The 17,980-nt window shown below is 48.3% G+C and overlaps 2 protein-coding genes across 2 annotated transcripts; both read left to right on the top strand.

The window, feature by feature from the left end:
* The first annotated feature begins 1,391 nt into the window (after positions 1-1,391).
* On the top strand, positions 1,392-5,736 carry LOC119700848 (alcohol dehydrogenase 1-like). The gene is made up of 9 exons (XM_038136517.1): positions 1,392-1,634; positions 2,594-2,692; positions 3,150-3,291; positions 3,388-3,475; positions 3,589-3,808; positions 3,922-4,182; positions 4,487-4,622; positions 4,937-5,075; positions 5,491-5,736. The coding sequence occupies exons 1-9, from the start codon at positions 1,617-1,619 to the stop codon at positions 5,513-5,515; spliced, it is 1,128 nt and encodes a 375-aa protein (XP_037992445.1). The 5' UTR covers positions 1,392-1,616; the 3' UTR covers positions 5,516-5,736.
* Positions 5,737-9,640: 3,904 nt separating this feature from the next.
* Positions 9,641-14,132, top strand: LOC119700849 (alcohol dehydrogenase 1-like). The gene is made up of 9 exons (XM_038136518.1): positions 9,641-9,975; positions 10,944-11,042; positions 11,500-11,641; positions 11,738-11,825; positions 11,939-12,158; positions 12,314-12,574; positions 12,879-13,014; positions 13,333-13,471; positions 13,887-14,132. Exons 1-9 carry the CDS (start codon positions 9,958-9,960, stop codon positions 13,909-13,911), a joined length of 1,128 nt encoding a protein of 375 aa, XP_037992446.1. The 5' UTR covers positions 9,641-9,957; the 3' UTR covers positions 13,912-14,132.
* Positions 14,133-17,980: the final 3,848 nt, after the last annotated feature.

Genomic DNA, 17,980 nt, shown 5'->3' on the forward strand with positions numbered 1-17,980 from the left:
CAGGAGTTCTGTATACTGGGTCTGTCTGAACAGCCTACAGAGTATTTTTGGTTTTGGTTGAGCACTTAAATCAGCCCACTTTCAGGCTGAAGTGAGGCTGGCAAGGCACAGGAAAGTACATGACAATCTTGGAGAAGAAGTGTATTTTTGCTCCACAACATCCGGTGGGAGACCTGCCAGAATAACAGGCATGAGGGAGAGTAGGCTTAATCCAGATATTAGGAAGTAATTCTTTACTGTGACAGTGCTGAGGCACTGGAACAGGCTGAGGAGAAGTTGTGGATGCTCCCTTCCGGGCAGCATTTGAGGCCACTCAGATGTGGCTATGAGCAAGTTCCTCTAGTGAGAGCTGTTCCTGCTCATGGTGGGGCTGGAAGGACATGATCTTTAAGGTCCCTTCTAACCAAGGCCATTCTGTGATTTTGTGAAGGACGTGTGAATCAACTGTAGAGCTGAACGTGCCAAGCTTGAGTCTACAGCGCAATGCCCTCCTCATTCATGAATGTTACATTTTTTCTAAACATGTCTGGCCCATTTTTGCTAATCCAAATGCCAGCAGATGGCTTTTGATTTTAAAAAAAACCAAAGAACTCTATATATATACACACATATGAACTATCTCAATAGCCAAAGAGCTAACTTCTCCCCATTATATCATTCTAAATGGCTAGTGAACCAAAAAGAGGTTTCATGTCATTAGTGCCAGCCTTCTAGGAAATTATCCCATTCCTTAGGTTTGCAAAAGTGTCCTTTCAGCCACTCAGCCACACACAAGGAAGATTCCTTTGGAGCTGTGGGGGTTACATCACACTCTGGCTGCAATCTTAGCCTGGTCCTCCAACAAGCTCTCGCTCATCCAATCCCTGCAATGCATCACCTTGTCCAATTCCCCAGCAGAAAACAGCTCGGGGGGAACCTGAAGAGCCCGGGTGGACTGAACCCACCGACAAACCTGGTTACACTGGAGTGAAGCAAATGGGTACTTGGGAAAAAAATCCTCTACTGACACTTTCTGCCATTACTGATCTGGTGAAAATAGCTGCGATAACACAGACAGTCAAGCTTCAAACCAGGAGGACACCTGCCTTTGTCCACCACGCAACATTTTCACTGACTTTTGATTTGTTTTGGGGTTTTTTTGGTTTTTTTTTTGTTTTAATTTTTAATCCTTTTGCAAATATAATGGTGTGAAGGGCCACCAGGTCAAATGCTCCGACCTGGCAAAAAGGGGACTCCGAGGAAGCCCCAGCAGTGATGCAGATCTCCTCCCTCCACACCTTCCAGAAGAAAATGGAAGAAACCAACCAATCTTTCGCAGCACTCTGAGCCTTTCAGGAAGCGAGAGCAGGGAATGACCCAAGGGCAGCGTCACTGATAAAAGCCTCCCTCCCTGCAGGACTTCTGCTCCCGTCCATCTCCCTGCCGCTAGCCAGCTCCTCCCCTCAGCACACAGTGCAGCCCAGCATCCAGCACCCGGCACACATTAACCTGCGCTCTCCAGAGACGCTGCCGCACCGGGACTGCTCCCGCTCCACGCCTGCGGGATCCTGCAACACGCCGAGGCAGCAGCTTCCTCCAGCCTGCGACAGCGACAGACACAGCTCGGCTAAGACCACATGGCCACTGCGGGAAAAGTAAGGACGAGGCGTCTCCCATCCTCCTTTCCGAGCTGCCCTGCTCTTGGCCAAATCCGCTGCAAAAGGCTCAGCCTGCACACCACTCTTTCCTCCGAACTTACTCCCCCACCTCTCCCTGTGAATTCCACCAGACTCTGCTCTCGGGCAAATGCACGTGTCCATACCTGCAGCCGCTAGTGCATTCCCCCTCTGTCCTGCCCCGCTGCTCAGGAGACAAACTGGGGAATTGTGCTGCTCGGGAAAACACCCTCCTGCTCAATCCCACTCTGTGCTCCCGCTCAATCCCACTCTGTGCTCCTGCTCAATCCCACTCTGTGCTCCCGCTCAATCCCACTCTGTGCTCCTGCTCTGGCAGCAAACGCAGCTCCTCAGTGGTGCTCTCTTCAGCTGCTCACCTCCCGCACCCAGCCTTGTCCACGGCAATGCCCTCTCAGGCTGCAAGCCCCATTTTGCTGATGCCAAGCTCCTTTGAGGTGATCGGGGGAGGCTTTGTGCATGTCACACACAAATCAAACCTTGCTAAAGGAACAGAATTATCCAGGTGCCAAGCAGATGGGGACAATTCCATAACTCCTCTCTCCCACCTTCAGCCCAGTGTGTCACAGGGCTGACATCAAAGCTCTCCATGGGCATTTCCACTAGGTAGGGTCCGCAGTCCTCATGACAGCACAGTCTGGCCAGTAACACATGGGGATATTAGGAAAAATCCACCACAGCATTCAGAGCCCAATAATTTTCCAAGGCTACACCTGATACTCTTTGGTCACAAACCACAAATGGGGTTTCCTCAGACCCCAAACCTGCCCGGTGTTTATTGGACAGCACTTGGTTTCAGGTGCAGCTGAGCATCACCAGGTTTGAACACCTCGGGTTCAGGTGATTGCGGGATGACTTCCCCCAAGCGTGTGCTAAAGGCAGATCTTCCCATGCAATGTATTCCTCTTGGTTGTTTCCAGGTTATCAGGTGCAGGGCTGCTGTTGCCTGGGCCCCAGGCAAACTCTCTGTTGAGGAGGTGGAAGTTGCACCCCCAAAGGCAGGGGAAGTCCGGATCAAGGTAAAGATACGTTTCAATAACTTTTTCTTCCTACCTTGTGGGAATTGCTCTTCTTGTTGTTAGACCTTCAGAAAAACTCAGGGATCTGTGTCCTCCAAGAGGCTCGCACTGTCCAGAGCTGCCTTGGCTCAAATGCATCATCTGCCAGGGGCTCCTTTTTGGACCAAGCCTTGCCTAAGCTGTCACATAGGAATTCCTGTCTCCAGCCCTTGCTCTGCTGGACAGGGCTCTGGTACCCACACTGTGGCCTCCCTCCCATTTCCACCTCCAGCTCAGTGCAGGGGAAAGCCACATGGAGCATCCAGAGTGAGCAGAAGGGGAAAGCTCAGCCTGGGCTCTGTGTGCTGCCGTAGAGTGCCAGCACTGACTGAGGGGCATCATGACACCCCTGAGAAAATCGCTTACACAAACTGAGTAAGACAGAGGCAAGGACATCTACTTGCTCCTCTCCCAATAGCTTGTGGCCACAGGCATCTGTCGCACAGATGAACACCTTCTGCAAGGCTGCTTTCCCAACGCAGAATTCCCAGTTATCCCTGGCCATGAAGGAGCTGGAATCGTGGAAAGCGTTGGAGAAGGAGTGACCTCTTTGAAACCAGGTAACTGACACACACACACAAACACATGCCCAGGAATCAGCTCTCACACAGGCAGCATCCTTAGAGCCACATCACTCAGGATATTGTTTGTTCCAGGTGACAAAGTGATCCCCCTGTGCCTCCCTCAGTGTGGGGAATGCAGCTTCTGCCGGAATCCTGAATCCAACTACTGCCAGAAGTCCCAGTAAGTTTACTTTGCCTTCCCCTACACCCACATGGGATTGACTTGATGACACATCTGACACCTCCATCAGTGCCTCACTCAATCAAATACAAATACTTGCATATCCCCCACAGTTTCTTTGAACCACAAAACCTGCTGCCAGACAAGACCAGCCGCTTCTCTTGCAAAGGGAAGCAGATCCACCACTTCCTGTGGGTCAGCACCTTTGCAGAATACACCGTGGTCCCAGAGTACACCGTTGCCAAGATAGATGCTGCAGCACCTCTGGACAAAGTCTGCTTGTTTGCCTGTGGGTTTTCCACAGGCTATGGGGCTGCCATCAACACTGCCAAGGTTGGAATATTTAGCACCCCATGGCCACCCTCACAACCTCATCAATCCTGTGCAGAAGAAACCTTCTCCTGCTTCTTTTCCCTCGAGAGACTCACAGGCTCCCATCTGTGCAGGTAAAACCAGGCTCCACCTGTGCCGTCTTTGGCCTCGGAGGAGTTGGCCTCTCTGTTGTCATGGGCTGCAAGGCAGCCGGAGCTTCCCGCATCATTGCTGTGGACATCAACAAGGACAAGTTTGCCAAGGCCAAGGAGCTGGGAGCCACCGACTGCATCAACCCTCGAGACTTCAAGAAGCCCATCCAGGAGGTGCTCACTGAGATGACCGGGCAGGGCGTCGACTACTCCTTTGAGGCCATCGGGCACGCAGACACCATGGTAGGTGGCACCTCAGCACCTGTCCTCCCTCCCACATCATCACAGGCTCCTCTCAGGCCAAAATGCAACCCACGGGAAGTTCCTCACAAGCTGCCTGCACTGCTGGATGCACAAAGGCAGACTGCTGGCTTGGGCATAAAACTGTGTACAAATCTTAAAAGAGGCCCCAAGCTCTCCAGGTCTGCTCCACAAGGGGAGATGTGTGTTTTCAGATTACCAGGGAAGGGCAGGAGATTGCACAAAAAGAGCACTCCCCTGACCAACTCATCACGGCTTTCTCTCATTCTCCTGCCTGTCCCATCAGATTGCTGCCCTGGCTTCCTGCAATATGAGCACTGGTGTCTGTGTGATGGTTGGAGAACTGGATTCTGGTTCGAGGATTTCCATCGATCCCACCCTTCTGCTGATTGGGCGTACCTGGAAGGGGACTCTGCTTGGAGGTAGTAACTTAAGGCAGTCTAAATATTTCAGCTTCTCTTTTCATGGCAGTTGACAATTCAGAGTAAAAGAGGGTTTTCAAGTAAATGACAACTAAAGAGGAACACTGCATTGCCTGTATCGAACAATAGCATTAGACATGCAAATAATCCTCTACCCGTTTCACACAGTAACCCACTTATCCTAAAGAGCAGAAAGCATCTCACAAGTGTGTGGCACCAGCACTGGTCACTCAGTCCTGGCCCTCACAGTAACACTCCCTTACCAAAACAGCCTTCCTCCCACTATTCATGCTCCTGCTCTCTCCTGTTTCTAGGCTGGAAGACAAGAGATTGTATCCCCAAATTAGTTTCCAGCTATTTGGAGAAGAAATTCAATTCAGACTTGCTGATCACGCACACGCTGCCATTCGCCAAAGTGAACGAGGGATTTGAGTTGTTACGTGCAGGAAAAAGGTGAGACCCTGACCAGCAGGAGCTTCAGCAAACCTCAGCATCTCGTCCTGTAATTCCAAGGGGCAGAGCGTGCAACACTGGCTTCCCAAAGAGCACCTGAGCCTTTTGAGGAAGCAGGGCCTCCTCATAGCTGAGTGCTGGCAAGATCTGCCATAGCCCAGAGGGAAGAGCCTGTGCTCAGCGCTGGGAAGCCTCCTGCTCACGGTTCTGCTCAGCACAGATCCTGTGGCCTGATCCCGTGAGGGGCTTCCCCTCAGCAGGGATTTGAAGGCTGCCCCGCTGCTGCATGCCTCATGCAGCTCAGTCAGGAAGAGGCTGGATGACAAAGCAGGTGGCCGGTCCCCAGGCACACCTGCCTGCCACAACTGCCTGCTCCTGAGCTGCAGCAAACCCTCCCTTCCCTTCCACTTTTCAGTATCCGCACTGTCCTGCTCTTCTGAAGGACACAGCCAAGGAAGCCGAGCCAGGGACCCGCACAGCAGCAGCTGCTCTCCTGGCCCGGGCCCTTCTCAACCAGCACCTCTCCTTGTGGGACACCAGGAGAAGAGAGTGAGGAACTCACCTGTGCTGGTGGCACTGCTGGTCCTGCTGTGCCCAGACAGGACATTGAAGGATGTCTCTCCCAGGAAAATGCTTGTACTAATAAAGGCTTTTAAACCAACTCATCTGACACAGTGCACTCAATCAACAGAGGCTCCAGGGCCTTGGGACAATTGGTTGGCAGATCAGGAACACACGCAGTGATTTCCTTGACCTGTCGGTAACGAGGAATTATACTGGTAGGAATAGGCAGATCCATGGCGTCAAGGCATGGCTCCAAGGCTGGTGGGAGCAAAAAAATATTGGGTGTTTGACTGTGGGGTGATCCATTCACCATCTCATCTACAGACACCTGACAGGATGAGCCATTCTCAGAGGGGAAAAGGAGTTCTAGCACTGGAGCCAGCAGGGCTCTTTGACAGAGCTTTACACTAGTCTGGGAAGGGCAATGGGAAAATACCAGGCTGGCCTGTGATGAAGAGTGGGATTGTGTACCAAAATGTGAGGAAAGGAGCAGTAAGGACATGCCTCAATCTGCTTCACAAGTGTTGGCTACAAAGTACCACTCGTGAAAATGTTTCTATACCAATGAATGCAGCTCGAGGAACCAGCAATGATGACCGGGAAGCTGTCGCCCGATGCCAGAGACTTGACAGCCTGGGTATAAGTGACACTGGTGGGACAAGTCCTGTGACTGCAGTGCCCCATTGCATGGTTACAGGCTATTCAGGAGGGAAAGGCAGGGCAGAAGAGGCAGGGAGGTAGCACGGCATGGAATGGAAGGGTTGGAAGGTATGGAGCTGAACTGGCCCAGTTAAGAGCCTCTGGGTGAGAATCAAGGGGCAAACAAATTATATGGATGTCACCATTGGTATCTACTACAGACCCATCACTGTGCTCTGTACTATTCTCTCCTAATTTTTCCCTCTTTGATTCCTATTTGTCTCTTTACATCCTGATGTATGGAGGCTTTTCTCCTGCTCTAGTTTTCACTCTGAAACATCCTCAGAGAAATGTACAGACTGTAATGGGGAAGAGACATTGAACGTGCATTTCTGTCCCATCACACTCACATGTGGGTGCCAGAGGTGCTATCCCTAGGCTATCAGAAATCCTAAAGTAAAATTCCTCCTCGGCAATGTAACTGCAGAGTGAAATTCTGTGGGATGTACTATGAGCACAGCTGGTCTGACACAGGAATTTGTTCTGAGGAAAAAAAAAAAAAGAAAGGCAAGGCTATGGTCCTAATGGGTGCCCCCCAAGTTGAGATATTCTAATATTCTGTGATAGCATGGACTCAAAATCAGCAATTGCTCTAAGAGTCCTGTTCTCTATTTTAACATTTTTCCCGCAGCCATTCTCCTCCACTAGGCTGAACAGAACCAATTGCTCATTTTAATGGATCTTTATCAGAATTTTTTTCTATATCTCTGCCAGGTACAATACACCAGGCTGAATCTAACTCCCACTTTCCTTACCTCATTTGCCTCATACTGCTATCATTTTGGAAGAGGTACACAATATTTCTGTTCTTATGGAAATTAAAGCACCAGGACATCTTTTAGAATAGTGAATTATCAATACTGCTAACAAATCCTGCTAGGATATCATCTAGTTTGTCCTTCACAGCAGAATGCAAACATTGTCTCTGCAACAGGTGCCCACTTACACTGTGGACAGAAATGTAATGCTGGGTCATTAATAAGGGCACTCATATCAGACTCCGACTTGTAATTAAAAATTACAGAAGCCTGCTGCTGGCACCAGAAAAGATAAGATTTGTACTTAGCCCTCATAAGTGCATTTCAGCATCTGTTCCACAGAGATTTCTGGCAAATATTCTACTGTCTCTCCACCTCTTTGATAAAGGCAGCTAACAACCAGAACATAAAGAGGGGGACACAAAACTGACTACCAAGATGAAGACACACACCTTGAATTCTGTGCCTGTGTGTGTACTAACATCTGACCTCACCAATCAGCTATTAAAGCTTATAAAATGCATGACTGTTTACAGCAACTCAGGGGAGCACACACTGTAGAACGTGGAGACAAATGATCTGCCATTAAAATGTCAATCATTAAATCCATGCCTGCTGACATACAACTTGGATCTTATTTTCCCTCTATTACCTGGATAAGAAGAAAACAACAACAAACACCTGTCTGAAAGAGATACAAAAAGCTGCACAGCAACAGGATCTCAGTATCAGCTCCCTACAATCAATACCTACCCATTTCAAGTGTTTTGCAGATGTGCCAGCTCCCCAGGGCCCTTCACAGCTGCAAGCAGGGCCGACAGAAATTCTCCTTTCACATCACTGGTGGGTTTGCAAGTTTGGGGGACTAGAGCATCGCATGGATGTTTTAAGGAAAAATAACAGTACGTATTTGAAAGATCTTTTTACAGCCATTGTGTCGGTTATACACTCAACAGCAGACATTAGACACATCTTGAGAGCCACGAAGTGCCAGCACAAGTAGCACATTTATGCCCTTAGGTGTGAGATGAAATCATAAGCCACCTGTATGGAATGCTATCTAGGAAGCAGGTGAACAAATTCATTCTTTGTTACAGGACTTCTGAAATGTGTTGGTTTCAACTTCAAATACTGCCAACCCTATGGGATATCAGCCACAGAGCACTTGTCCTCTGGAATGGCTTTCCAGCCCTTGTGCAAGGCAGAAAACGGAACGGGAATCAAAGCCAACTGATCTATGTCCCAGGAGTTCTGTATACTGGGTCTGTCTGAACAGCCTACAGAGTATTTTTGGTTTTGGCTGAGCACTTAAATCAGCCCACTTTCAGGCTGAAGTATAAGGCACAGGAAAGGCACAGGAAAGGCACAGGAAAGTACATGACAATCTTGGAGAAGAAGTGTATTTTTGCTCCACGACATCTGGTGGGAGATCTGCCAGGATAAGAGGCATGAGGGACAGTAGGCTTAATCCAGATATTAGGAAGTAATTCTTTACTGTGACAGTGCTGAGGCACTGGAACAGGCTGAGGAGAAGTTGTGGATGCTCCCTTCCAGGCAGCATTTGAGGCCACTCAGATGTGGCTATGAGCAAGTTCCTCTAGTGAGAGCTGTTCCCGCCCATGGTGGGGGCTGGAAGGACATGATCTTTAAGGTCCCTTCTAAACAAGGCCATTCTGTGATTTTGTGAAGGACATGTGAATCAACTGTAGAGCTGAACGTGCCAAGCTTGAGTCTACAGCGCAATGCCCTCCTCATTCATGAAGGTTACATTTTTTTCTAAACATGTCTGGCCCATTTTTGCTAATCCAAATGCCAGAAGATGGCTTTTGATTAAAAAAAAAAAATCTCTATATATATACACACATATGAACTATCTCAATAACCAAAGTGCTAATTTCTCCCCATTATATCATTCTAAATGGCTAGTGAACAAAAAAGAGGGTTCATGTCATTAGTGCCAGCCTTCTAGGAAATTATCCCATTCCTTAGGTTTGCAAAAGTGTCCTTTCAGCCACACACAAGGAAGATTCCTTTGGAACTGAGGGGGTTACATCACACTCTGGCTGCAATCTTAGCCTGGTCCTCCAACAAGCTCTCGCTCATCCAATCCCTGCAATGCATCACCTTGTCCAATGCCTCAGCAGAAAACAGCTCTGGGGGAACCTGAAGAGCCTGGATGGAATGAACCCACCGACAAACCTGGTTACACCGGAGTGAAGCAAATGGGTACTTGGGGAAAAAATCCTCTTCTGACACTTTCTGCCATTACTGATCTGGTGAAAATAGCTGCGATAACACAGACAGTCAAGCTTCAAACCAGGAGGACACCTGCCTTTGTCCACCACGCAACATTTTCACTGACTTTTGATTTGTTTTGGGGTTTTTTTTGTTTTTTTTTTTTTAATTTTTAATCCTTTTGCAAATATAATGGTGTGAAGGGCCACCATGTCAAAGGCTCCGACCTGGCAAAAACTGGACTGCGAGGAAGCCCCAGCAGTGATGCAGATCTCCTCCCTCCACACCTTCCAGAAGAAACTGGAAGAAACCAACCAATCTTTCGCAGCACTCTGAGCCTTTCAGGAAGCGAGAGCAGGGAATGACCCAAGGGCAGAGTCACTGATAAAAGCCTCCCTCCCTGCAGGACTTCTGCTCCCGTCCATCTCCCTGCCGCTAGCCAGCTCCTCCCCTCAGCACACAGTGCAGCCCAGCATCCAGCACCCGGCACACATTAACCTGCGCTCTCCAGAGACGCTGCCGCACCGGGACTGCTCCCGCTCCACGCCTGCGGGATCCTGCAACACGCCGAGGCAGCAGCTTCCTCCAGCCTGCGACAGCGACAGACACAGCTCGGCTAAGACCACATGGCCACTGCGGGAAAAGTAAGGACGAGGCGTCTCCCATCCTCCTTTCCGAGCTGCCCTGCTCTTGGCCAAATCCGCTGCAAAAGGCTCAGCCTGCACACCACTCTTTCCTCCGAACTTACTCCCCCACCTTTCCCAAACCCCTGTGAATTCCACCAGACTCTGCTCTCGGGCAAATGCACGTGTCCATACCTGCAGCCGGCAGTGCATTCCCCCTCTGTCCTGCCCCGCTGCTCAGGAGACAAACTGGGGAATTGTGCTGCCTTCGAAAACACCCTCCTGCTCAATCCCACTCTGTGCTCCCGCTCAATCCCACTCTGTGCTCCTGCTCAATCCCACTCTGTGCTCCCGCTCAATCCCACTCTGTGCTCCTGCTCTGGCAGCAAACGCAGCTCCTCAGTGGTGCTCTCTTCAGCTGCTCACCTCCCGCACCCAGCCTTGTCCACGGCAATGCCCTTGTCAGGCTGCAAGCCCCATTTTGCTGATGCCAAGCTGCTTTGAGGTGATCAGGGGAGGCTTTGAGCCATGTCACACACAAATCAAACCTTGCTAAAGGAACAGAATTATCCAGGTGCCAAGCAGATGGGGACAATTCCATAACTCCTCTCTCCCACCTTCAGCCCAGTGTGTCACAGGGCTGACATCAAAGCTCTCCATGGGCATTTCCACTAGGTAGGGTCCGCAGTCCTCATGACAGCACAGTCTGGCCAGTAACACATGGGGATATTAGGAAAAATCCACCACAGCATTCAGAGCCCAATAATTTTCCAAGGCTACACCTGATACTCTTTGGTCACAAACCACAAATGGGGTTTCCTCAGACCCCAAACCTGCCCGGTGTTTATTGGACAGCACTTGGTTTCAGGTGCAGCTGAGCATCACCAGGTTTGAACACCTCGGGTTCAGGTGATTGCGGGATGACTTCCACCAAGCGTGTGCTAAAGGCAGATCTTCCCATGCAATGTATTCCTCTTGGTTGTTTCCAGGTTATCAGGTGCAGGGCTGCTGTTGCCTGGGCCCCAGGCAAACTCTCTGTTGAGGAGGTGGAAGTTGCACCCCCAAAGGCAGGGGAAGTCCGGATCAAGGTAAAGATACGTTTCAATAACTTTTTCTTCCTACCTTGTGGGAATTGCTCTTCTTGTTGTTAGACCTTCAGTAAAACTCAGGGCTCTGTGTCCTCCAAGAGGCTCGCACTGTCCAGAGCTGCCTTGGCTCAAATGCACCATCTGCCAGGGGCTCCTTTTTGGACCAAGCCTTGCCTAAGCTGTCACATAGGAATTCCTGTCTCCAGCCCTTGCTCTGCTGGACAGGGCTCTGGTAACAACACTGTGGCCTCCCTCCCATTTCCACCTCCAGCTCAGTGCAGGGGAAAGCCACATGGAGCATCCAGAGTGAGCAGAAGGGGAAAGCTCAGCCTGGGCTCTGTGTGCTGCCGTAGAGTGCCAGCACTGACTGAGGGGCATCATGACACCCCTGAGAAAATCGCTTACACAAACTGAGTAAGACAGAGGCAAGGACATCTACTTGTTCCTCTCCCAATAGCTTGTGGCCACAGGCATCTGTCGCACAGATGAACACCTTCTGCAAGGCTGTTTTCCCAACGCAGAATTCCCAGTTATCCCTGGCCATGAAGGAGCTGGAATCGTGGAAAGCGTTGGAGAAGGAGTGACCTCTTTGAAACCAGGTAACTGACACACACACACAAACACATGCCCAGGAATCAGCTCTCACACAGGCAGCATCCTTAGAGCCACATCACTCAGGATATTGTTTGTTCCAGGTGACAAAGTGATCCCCCTGTGCCTCCCTCAGTGTGGGGAATGCAGCTTCTGCCGGAATCCTGAATCGAACTACTGCCAGAAGTCCCAGTAAGTTTACTTTGCCTTCCCCTACACCCACATGGGATTGACTTGATGACACATCTGACACATCCATCAGTGCCTCACTCAATCAAATACAAATACTTGCATATCCCCCACAGTTTCTTTGAACCACAAAACCTGCTGCCAGACAAGACCAGCCGCTTCTCTTGCAAAGGGAAGCAGATCCACCACTTCCTGTGGGTCAGCACCTTTGCAGAATACACCGTGGTCCCAGAGTACACTGTTGCCAAGATAGATGCTACAGCACCTCTGGACAAAGTCTGCTTGTTTGCCTGTGGGTTTTCCACAGGCTATGGGGCTGCCATCAACACTGCCAAGGTTGGAATATTTAGCACCTCATGGCCACCCTCACTACCTCATCAATCCTGTGCAAAAGAAACCTTCTCCTGCTTCTTCTCCTTGTCCTCATCCTCTCCCTCCCCCTCTTCCTACTCTTTTTCCTGCTGGAAACTCACAGGCTCCCATCTGTGCAGGTAAAACCAGGCTCCACCTGTGCCGTCTTTGGCCTCGGAGGAGTTGGCCTCTCTGTTGTCATGGGCTGCAAGGCAGCCGGAGCTTCCCGCATCATTGCTGTGGACATCAACAGCGACAAGTTTGCCAAGGCCAAGGAGCTGGGAGCTACCGACTGCATCAACCCTCGAGACTTCAAGAAGCCCATCCAGGAGGTGCTCACTGAGATGACCGGGCAGGGCGTCGACTACTCCTTTGAGGCCATCGGGCACGCAGACACCATGGTAGGTGGCACCTCAGCACCTGTCCTCCCTCCCACATCATCACAGGCTCCTCTCAGGGCTAAATGCAACCCATGGGAAGTTCCTCACAAGCTGCCTGCACTGCTGGATGCACAAAGGCAGACTGCTGGCTTGGGCATAAAACAGTGTACAAATCTTAAAAGAGGCTCCAAGCTCTCCAGGTGTGCTCCACAAGGGGAGATGTGTGTTTTCAGATTACCAGGGAGGAGCAGGAGATTGCACAAAAAGAGCACTCCCCTGACCAACTCATCATGGCTTTCTCTCATTCTCCTGCCTGTCCCATCAGATTGCTGCCCTGGCTTCCTGCAATATGAGCACTGGTGTCTTTGTGATGGCTGGAGAACTGGATTCTGGTTCAGAGATTTCCATCGATCCCACCCTTCTGCTGATTGGGCGTACCTGGAAGGGGACTGCACTTGGAGGTAGTGAACTTAGGAAGGCAGTCTAAATATTTCAGCTTTCTCTTTCATGGCAGTTGACAATTCAGAGTAAATGAGGGTTTTCAAGTAAAAGACAACTAAAGAGGAACACTGCATTGCCTGTATCGAACAATAGCATTAGACATGCAAATAATCCTCTACCTGTTTCACACAGTAACCCACTCATCCTAAAGAGCAGAAAGCATCTCACAAGTGTGTGGCACCAGCACTGGTCACTCAGTCCTGGCCCTCACAGTAACACTCCCTTACCAAAACAGCCTTCCTCCCACTATTCATGCTCCTGCTCTCTCCTGTTTCTAGGCTGGAAGACAAGAGATTGTATCCCCAAATTAGTTTCCAGCTATTTGGAGAAGAAATTCAATTCAGACTTGCTGATCACACACACGCTGCCATTCGCCAAAGTGAACGAGGGATTTGAGTTGTTACGTGCAGGAAGAAGGTGAGACCCTGACCAGCAGGAGCTTCAGCAAACCTCAGCATCTCGTCCTGTAATTCCAAGGGGCAGAGCGTGCAACACTGGCTTCCCAAAGAGCACCTGAGCCTTTTGAGGAAGCAGGGCCTCCTCACGGCTGAGTGCTGGCAAGATCTGCCATAGCCCAGAGGGAAGAGCCCATGCTCAGCGCTGGGAAGCCTCCTGCTCATGGTTCTGCTCAGCACAGATCCTGTGGCCTGATCCCGTGAGGGGGTTCCCCTCAGCAGGGATTTGAAGGCTGCCCCACTGCTGCACGCCTCATGCAGCTCAGTCAGGAAGAGGCTGGATGACAAAGCAGGTGGCCGGTCCCCAGGCACACCTGCCTGCCACAACTGCCTGCTCCTGAGCTGCAGCAAACCCTCCCTTCCCTTCCACTTTTCAGTATCCGCACTGTCCTGCTCTTCTGAAGGACACAGCCAAGGAAGCCGAGCCAGGGACCAGCACAGCAGCAGCTGCTCTCCTGGCCCGGGCCCTTCTCAACCAGCACCTCTCCTTGTGGGGCACCAGGAGAAGAGAGTGAGGAACTCACCTGTGCTGGTGGCACTGCTGGTCCTGCTGTGCCCGGACAGGACATTGAAGGACGTCTCTCCCAGGAAAATGCTTTTACTAATAAAGGGTTTCTGTCAAACTTGTCCTGTGTAATGCATTAAAACAAAAGTGTTTCCAGATGACAGGGGGAGCTCCCCCTTACATCACATCCCTTCCACCACACCCTTGTTGTCTGTAGTGATCGAAGGCCTTTGCCCGTCCTCTGCTGCTGCCTCCTACCTTCGTCTTCCTCAGTGAACTCGGCCCTCTCCTCTCTGCCCCCATCTCAGCTGGGTGAATGGTGCAGCTTCCAGCAAATCCCAGCAGGGAAACCACCCCTGCTGCTGCTCTGAAGCATATTATATAAAGTAGTAGATAACTTTCTTATAATGATGTAACACTCATACAGCATCCATGGATGCTGTTTCATTTTTGGCAAATGCTATTGTTCTTTTAATATATTTTCCAAACCAAGTCCCACGGTATATTAAAGTACAACTCTGAAAAATCTTCCCCAAAGAACAGGATTGTCACTCCAAGATGGTCATTCTGCTAAACAGATCCTTCTTTCAGTGCTGAACATTGGACCCATAACACTACCATGCCTTTTGACCTCTTTTGTGCAACACTTATCACATCCCACAGCCCTTTGAACTTCTGGAAACCCCTCAGCACAATCAGCAATTACACAGAATATCAAGAACACACAAATGTGTTATTGAAGTTAAACAAATCCCATCCTGTCCACCAATTTTTGGTACCTTCTGCACATATTACTCTGCCATGACATAAAGTTAGCTATAATTCTCCTAACTACTTTTTAAACATAAGACAATAAGAGTGATGGTAATAAGTCAACACCATTATAACTCAATAAATGTTAATTAACTGAGTTCTAGCACTTCCCTACTGAGAAAACTCCAAGAACTTCCAATAAACAATGTTTCCCTAATACTGCACATGCATCTGCACAGTCTTAATTTTATACAGGTGACAAGTCTCAAAAATGTAATCAATTTGCCAGGTATCTGTCTAACAAATATAAACACATAAATCTGTGCAGGACTGGGACAAAAGACAATAATGTTATCCTTTTTGGAAAAAATCTAGACCTAGCTGAAAAAAAAAAAAAGTTAGATCACTATAAAAAAAAAATCTTCCTAAAGTAAATTGTACTTGCACATTGGTAAACTTGCACTTTACCAATTATTTTGAACTGCTGTTACATGAAAAATTGCATAAGCCCTTCTGAGTACTGAGGAGCTCTCTGCTACAGCAGGGCCACCTGGTGGTCACCTGTCCCTGCTCCCCGGGCATGTTGCCTCGGATCTCGGAGATCCTCCTGCCCCTTCGGCAACAATCACTAACTGGGCAGGACTTCAAATTTTAGCAGATAATTAGAGAGCTCCTCAAATTCTGCTTGATCCCTAAAACATCACCTGTTTCACAGCTAGCCAAATAATTACATTTGAAAGCAAAGACATTAATACAAACCAGAAGAAAATGCTGCCAAGTGCAAAAAAGGAGGTGACAGCACAACTCTTTCAGCACTTTGATCTTTCAAATTTCCCTTGCATAGTTTTTTAATATTAACATATTAAAATCAGCACTTATTAGATCAGCTTTGTGTATTATTTGGTTTTCAGGGAATGCAGAGAGTACCCGAGAGTATTTAATCACAAAACTCCCCAAATTACTTATTTCCATATCTAAAATATTGAACATCTTTCAGCATCCCAACTTCATGTGTTTCTACTGCAAAACTGTCATGGTCACTTTCACACTTATTTTGAGTACATCAGATTAGTTTTGAAAAGTTATTTTACTCTAGTATACTTTAGAATTATACTAGGATCAATTAGTGAAATTATTCCTAAAGTTTTTCCTTTGGAACCAACCATTTCTTGAATTACCAGATAATATTTAGATTTATATTTATGTTTACAAAATATTGCAATTACCTAAGCATTATCCAAAGAAATACCAAGCAGCTTTGAGCATTTTTGAGCACAAGTCTTATCTTCCAGTACTTCACAGGAAAATGTAAGAAACTTAAAATTCAAAAGGATGGTTTTGAGAGCAATGCCCCACAAAAAGAGAGTTGCACTCAAGCATCCACTGCTGGAACTAGCACACAGGTTATCCCGGCTCTAAGAGGGTTGCTCTAATGAAATATTTCTATCAAAACTAGTGGTTTTATTTGTAAAATTAACAGTATTAATAGAAGGGAAATTACCTGTGGGACAATGTAGAACCAACCATATCTGCCTGGGGAAAACAAACCAGGCAATGTTTGTATTAACACATTTCAGTTTTGCTTCTGGGTAGACTTGTCAGTCTGCTCCAGCCTCCCTGTGCCTTGCCAATCTGCTCACCAGCATGTGAGGCTGCAGCCAGCAGTTCCAGTGCCAAAGCACCGGCTCCTCCTCCTCAGGGAGGCACACAGGCAGCTCCTGCCACTGGCACTCACACTGTCCCAGGATGGGCACCCTGGCAGATCACTTCCATCTTCGTTCAGCCATACACTGCCTGCCAAGCTTGCAAGAGATTTCTTCCCCCACTTCTTCTTGTGCTTCAAACTTAAACTAAGGTACAGAAAAAGCTTCACTAAAAAAACTAAAAAAAACCCTAATGCCTCTAGGGTACGCATTAGTTAAAAGAAAAAAAAGGAAAAAAATGTAATACAGATCCCTAGTTATTTTGCACTTTTCGCTCCGCTTTACAGACCACATCCACCAAACAAGAACATGGTTGCCAAGTCTCCCTCCTACATACTCAGAGTGCTTCCAAGCCCTCCTCTTTTCCCGATCCAAGCTGATGTTCCTGATTAAAATGTAACACCTGATAGAAGAACACCAAAATCAAACAAATGTAAAATCCAGAGCAGCAGTGGAAGTCCTCTCCTATAGAACTTACCTACATAAACCTGAAACATGTGACAAAGCGTGGATAGTTTATTCAAGGTCATGGAGTGGTAACTTGATTTGCTTGCACGGTACTGAGAACAGAAAGAAAGTTGCAAAACCACTTACAGTGTCCAGGGGCTTCCAAAAGTACACAGCAACACTGGGGGCAGCATCACAAAACTGCAAGGGAAGGAAAGATGAAAAAATAATCTCTTTCACCTCTGAAATTAGACAACGAGTGTTAAAGAGGTTGATTTATGTATCTGTCCCTTTGTCCACCATAATCAGTAACTACAATGTTCAGAATGTCAAAGATACTTAAAAAACCAGAGCATCTGTGGAGTTTAGCTAAACATAAAATGCTTGGAGGCTTTTTGGAAGCACTGACAAACCAGGGGTGGCCAAGAGCATGAAATTAGCTGGAGAGGTTGGCAGAGCTGAATTTAACCAAGGAAATGGACAAGGCCTGTGTTGATTTCAACAACAAGGTGTGTAACCTGTATACCACCCTCACTAGCCAAATTACCTTCCAGTTCCATGTCAGCTTTCAGGAGCCTACAGATTTAGTTTCTCATTTTAGTTTTGTTATTAAATGTTATGTTACTTTCATGTTATTTACTAAATGCCATAGTTGCTTATGTCCTGTTATTAATTTTCCACATGCTGGTGCTGTTGTCTATCTGTAGTATTTGCTAAGCTTTTGTTAGCATGTCACTGGAAAATAAAAATTCCGTTCCTTACTGAGGGGGACTTAGTTACACCCTGCCATTCCCCAAGCACCATCACCTCTTGTGGAAAATCCCAAGAGCTCACTGTTCCCCCCCATCCTACACAATCATGTCAGCAGAGCTCACAAGAAGCCCTCCCTACCCTGCCTGAAGAAAAACGTTTTTTTGGAAAATTAAACAACAGCATAAGCCAGTGAATGATCCCATCTTGCAGCAATAGCTCCTTTGCTTCAAAGGCTGATGAATGGAATGTGAAGAAGCCCAGTCAAAATTTCTGTCCCTCTGCAGAGCCCTTCACCTACCCTGGCAGCGAG

The sequence above is a fragment of the Motacilla alba genome, chromosome 4 (genome assembly GCF_015832195.1).
Source record: "Motacilla alba alba isolate MOTALB_02 chromosome 4, Motacilla_alba_V1.0_pri, whole genome shotgun sequence".
Lineage (NCBI taxonomy): Eukaryota > Metazoa > Chordata > Aves > Passeriformes > Motacillidae > Motacilla > Motacilla alba.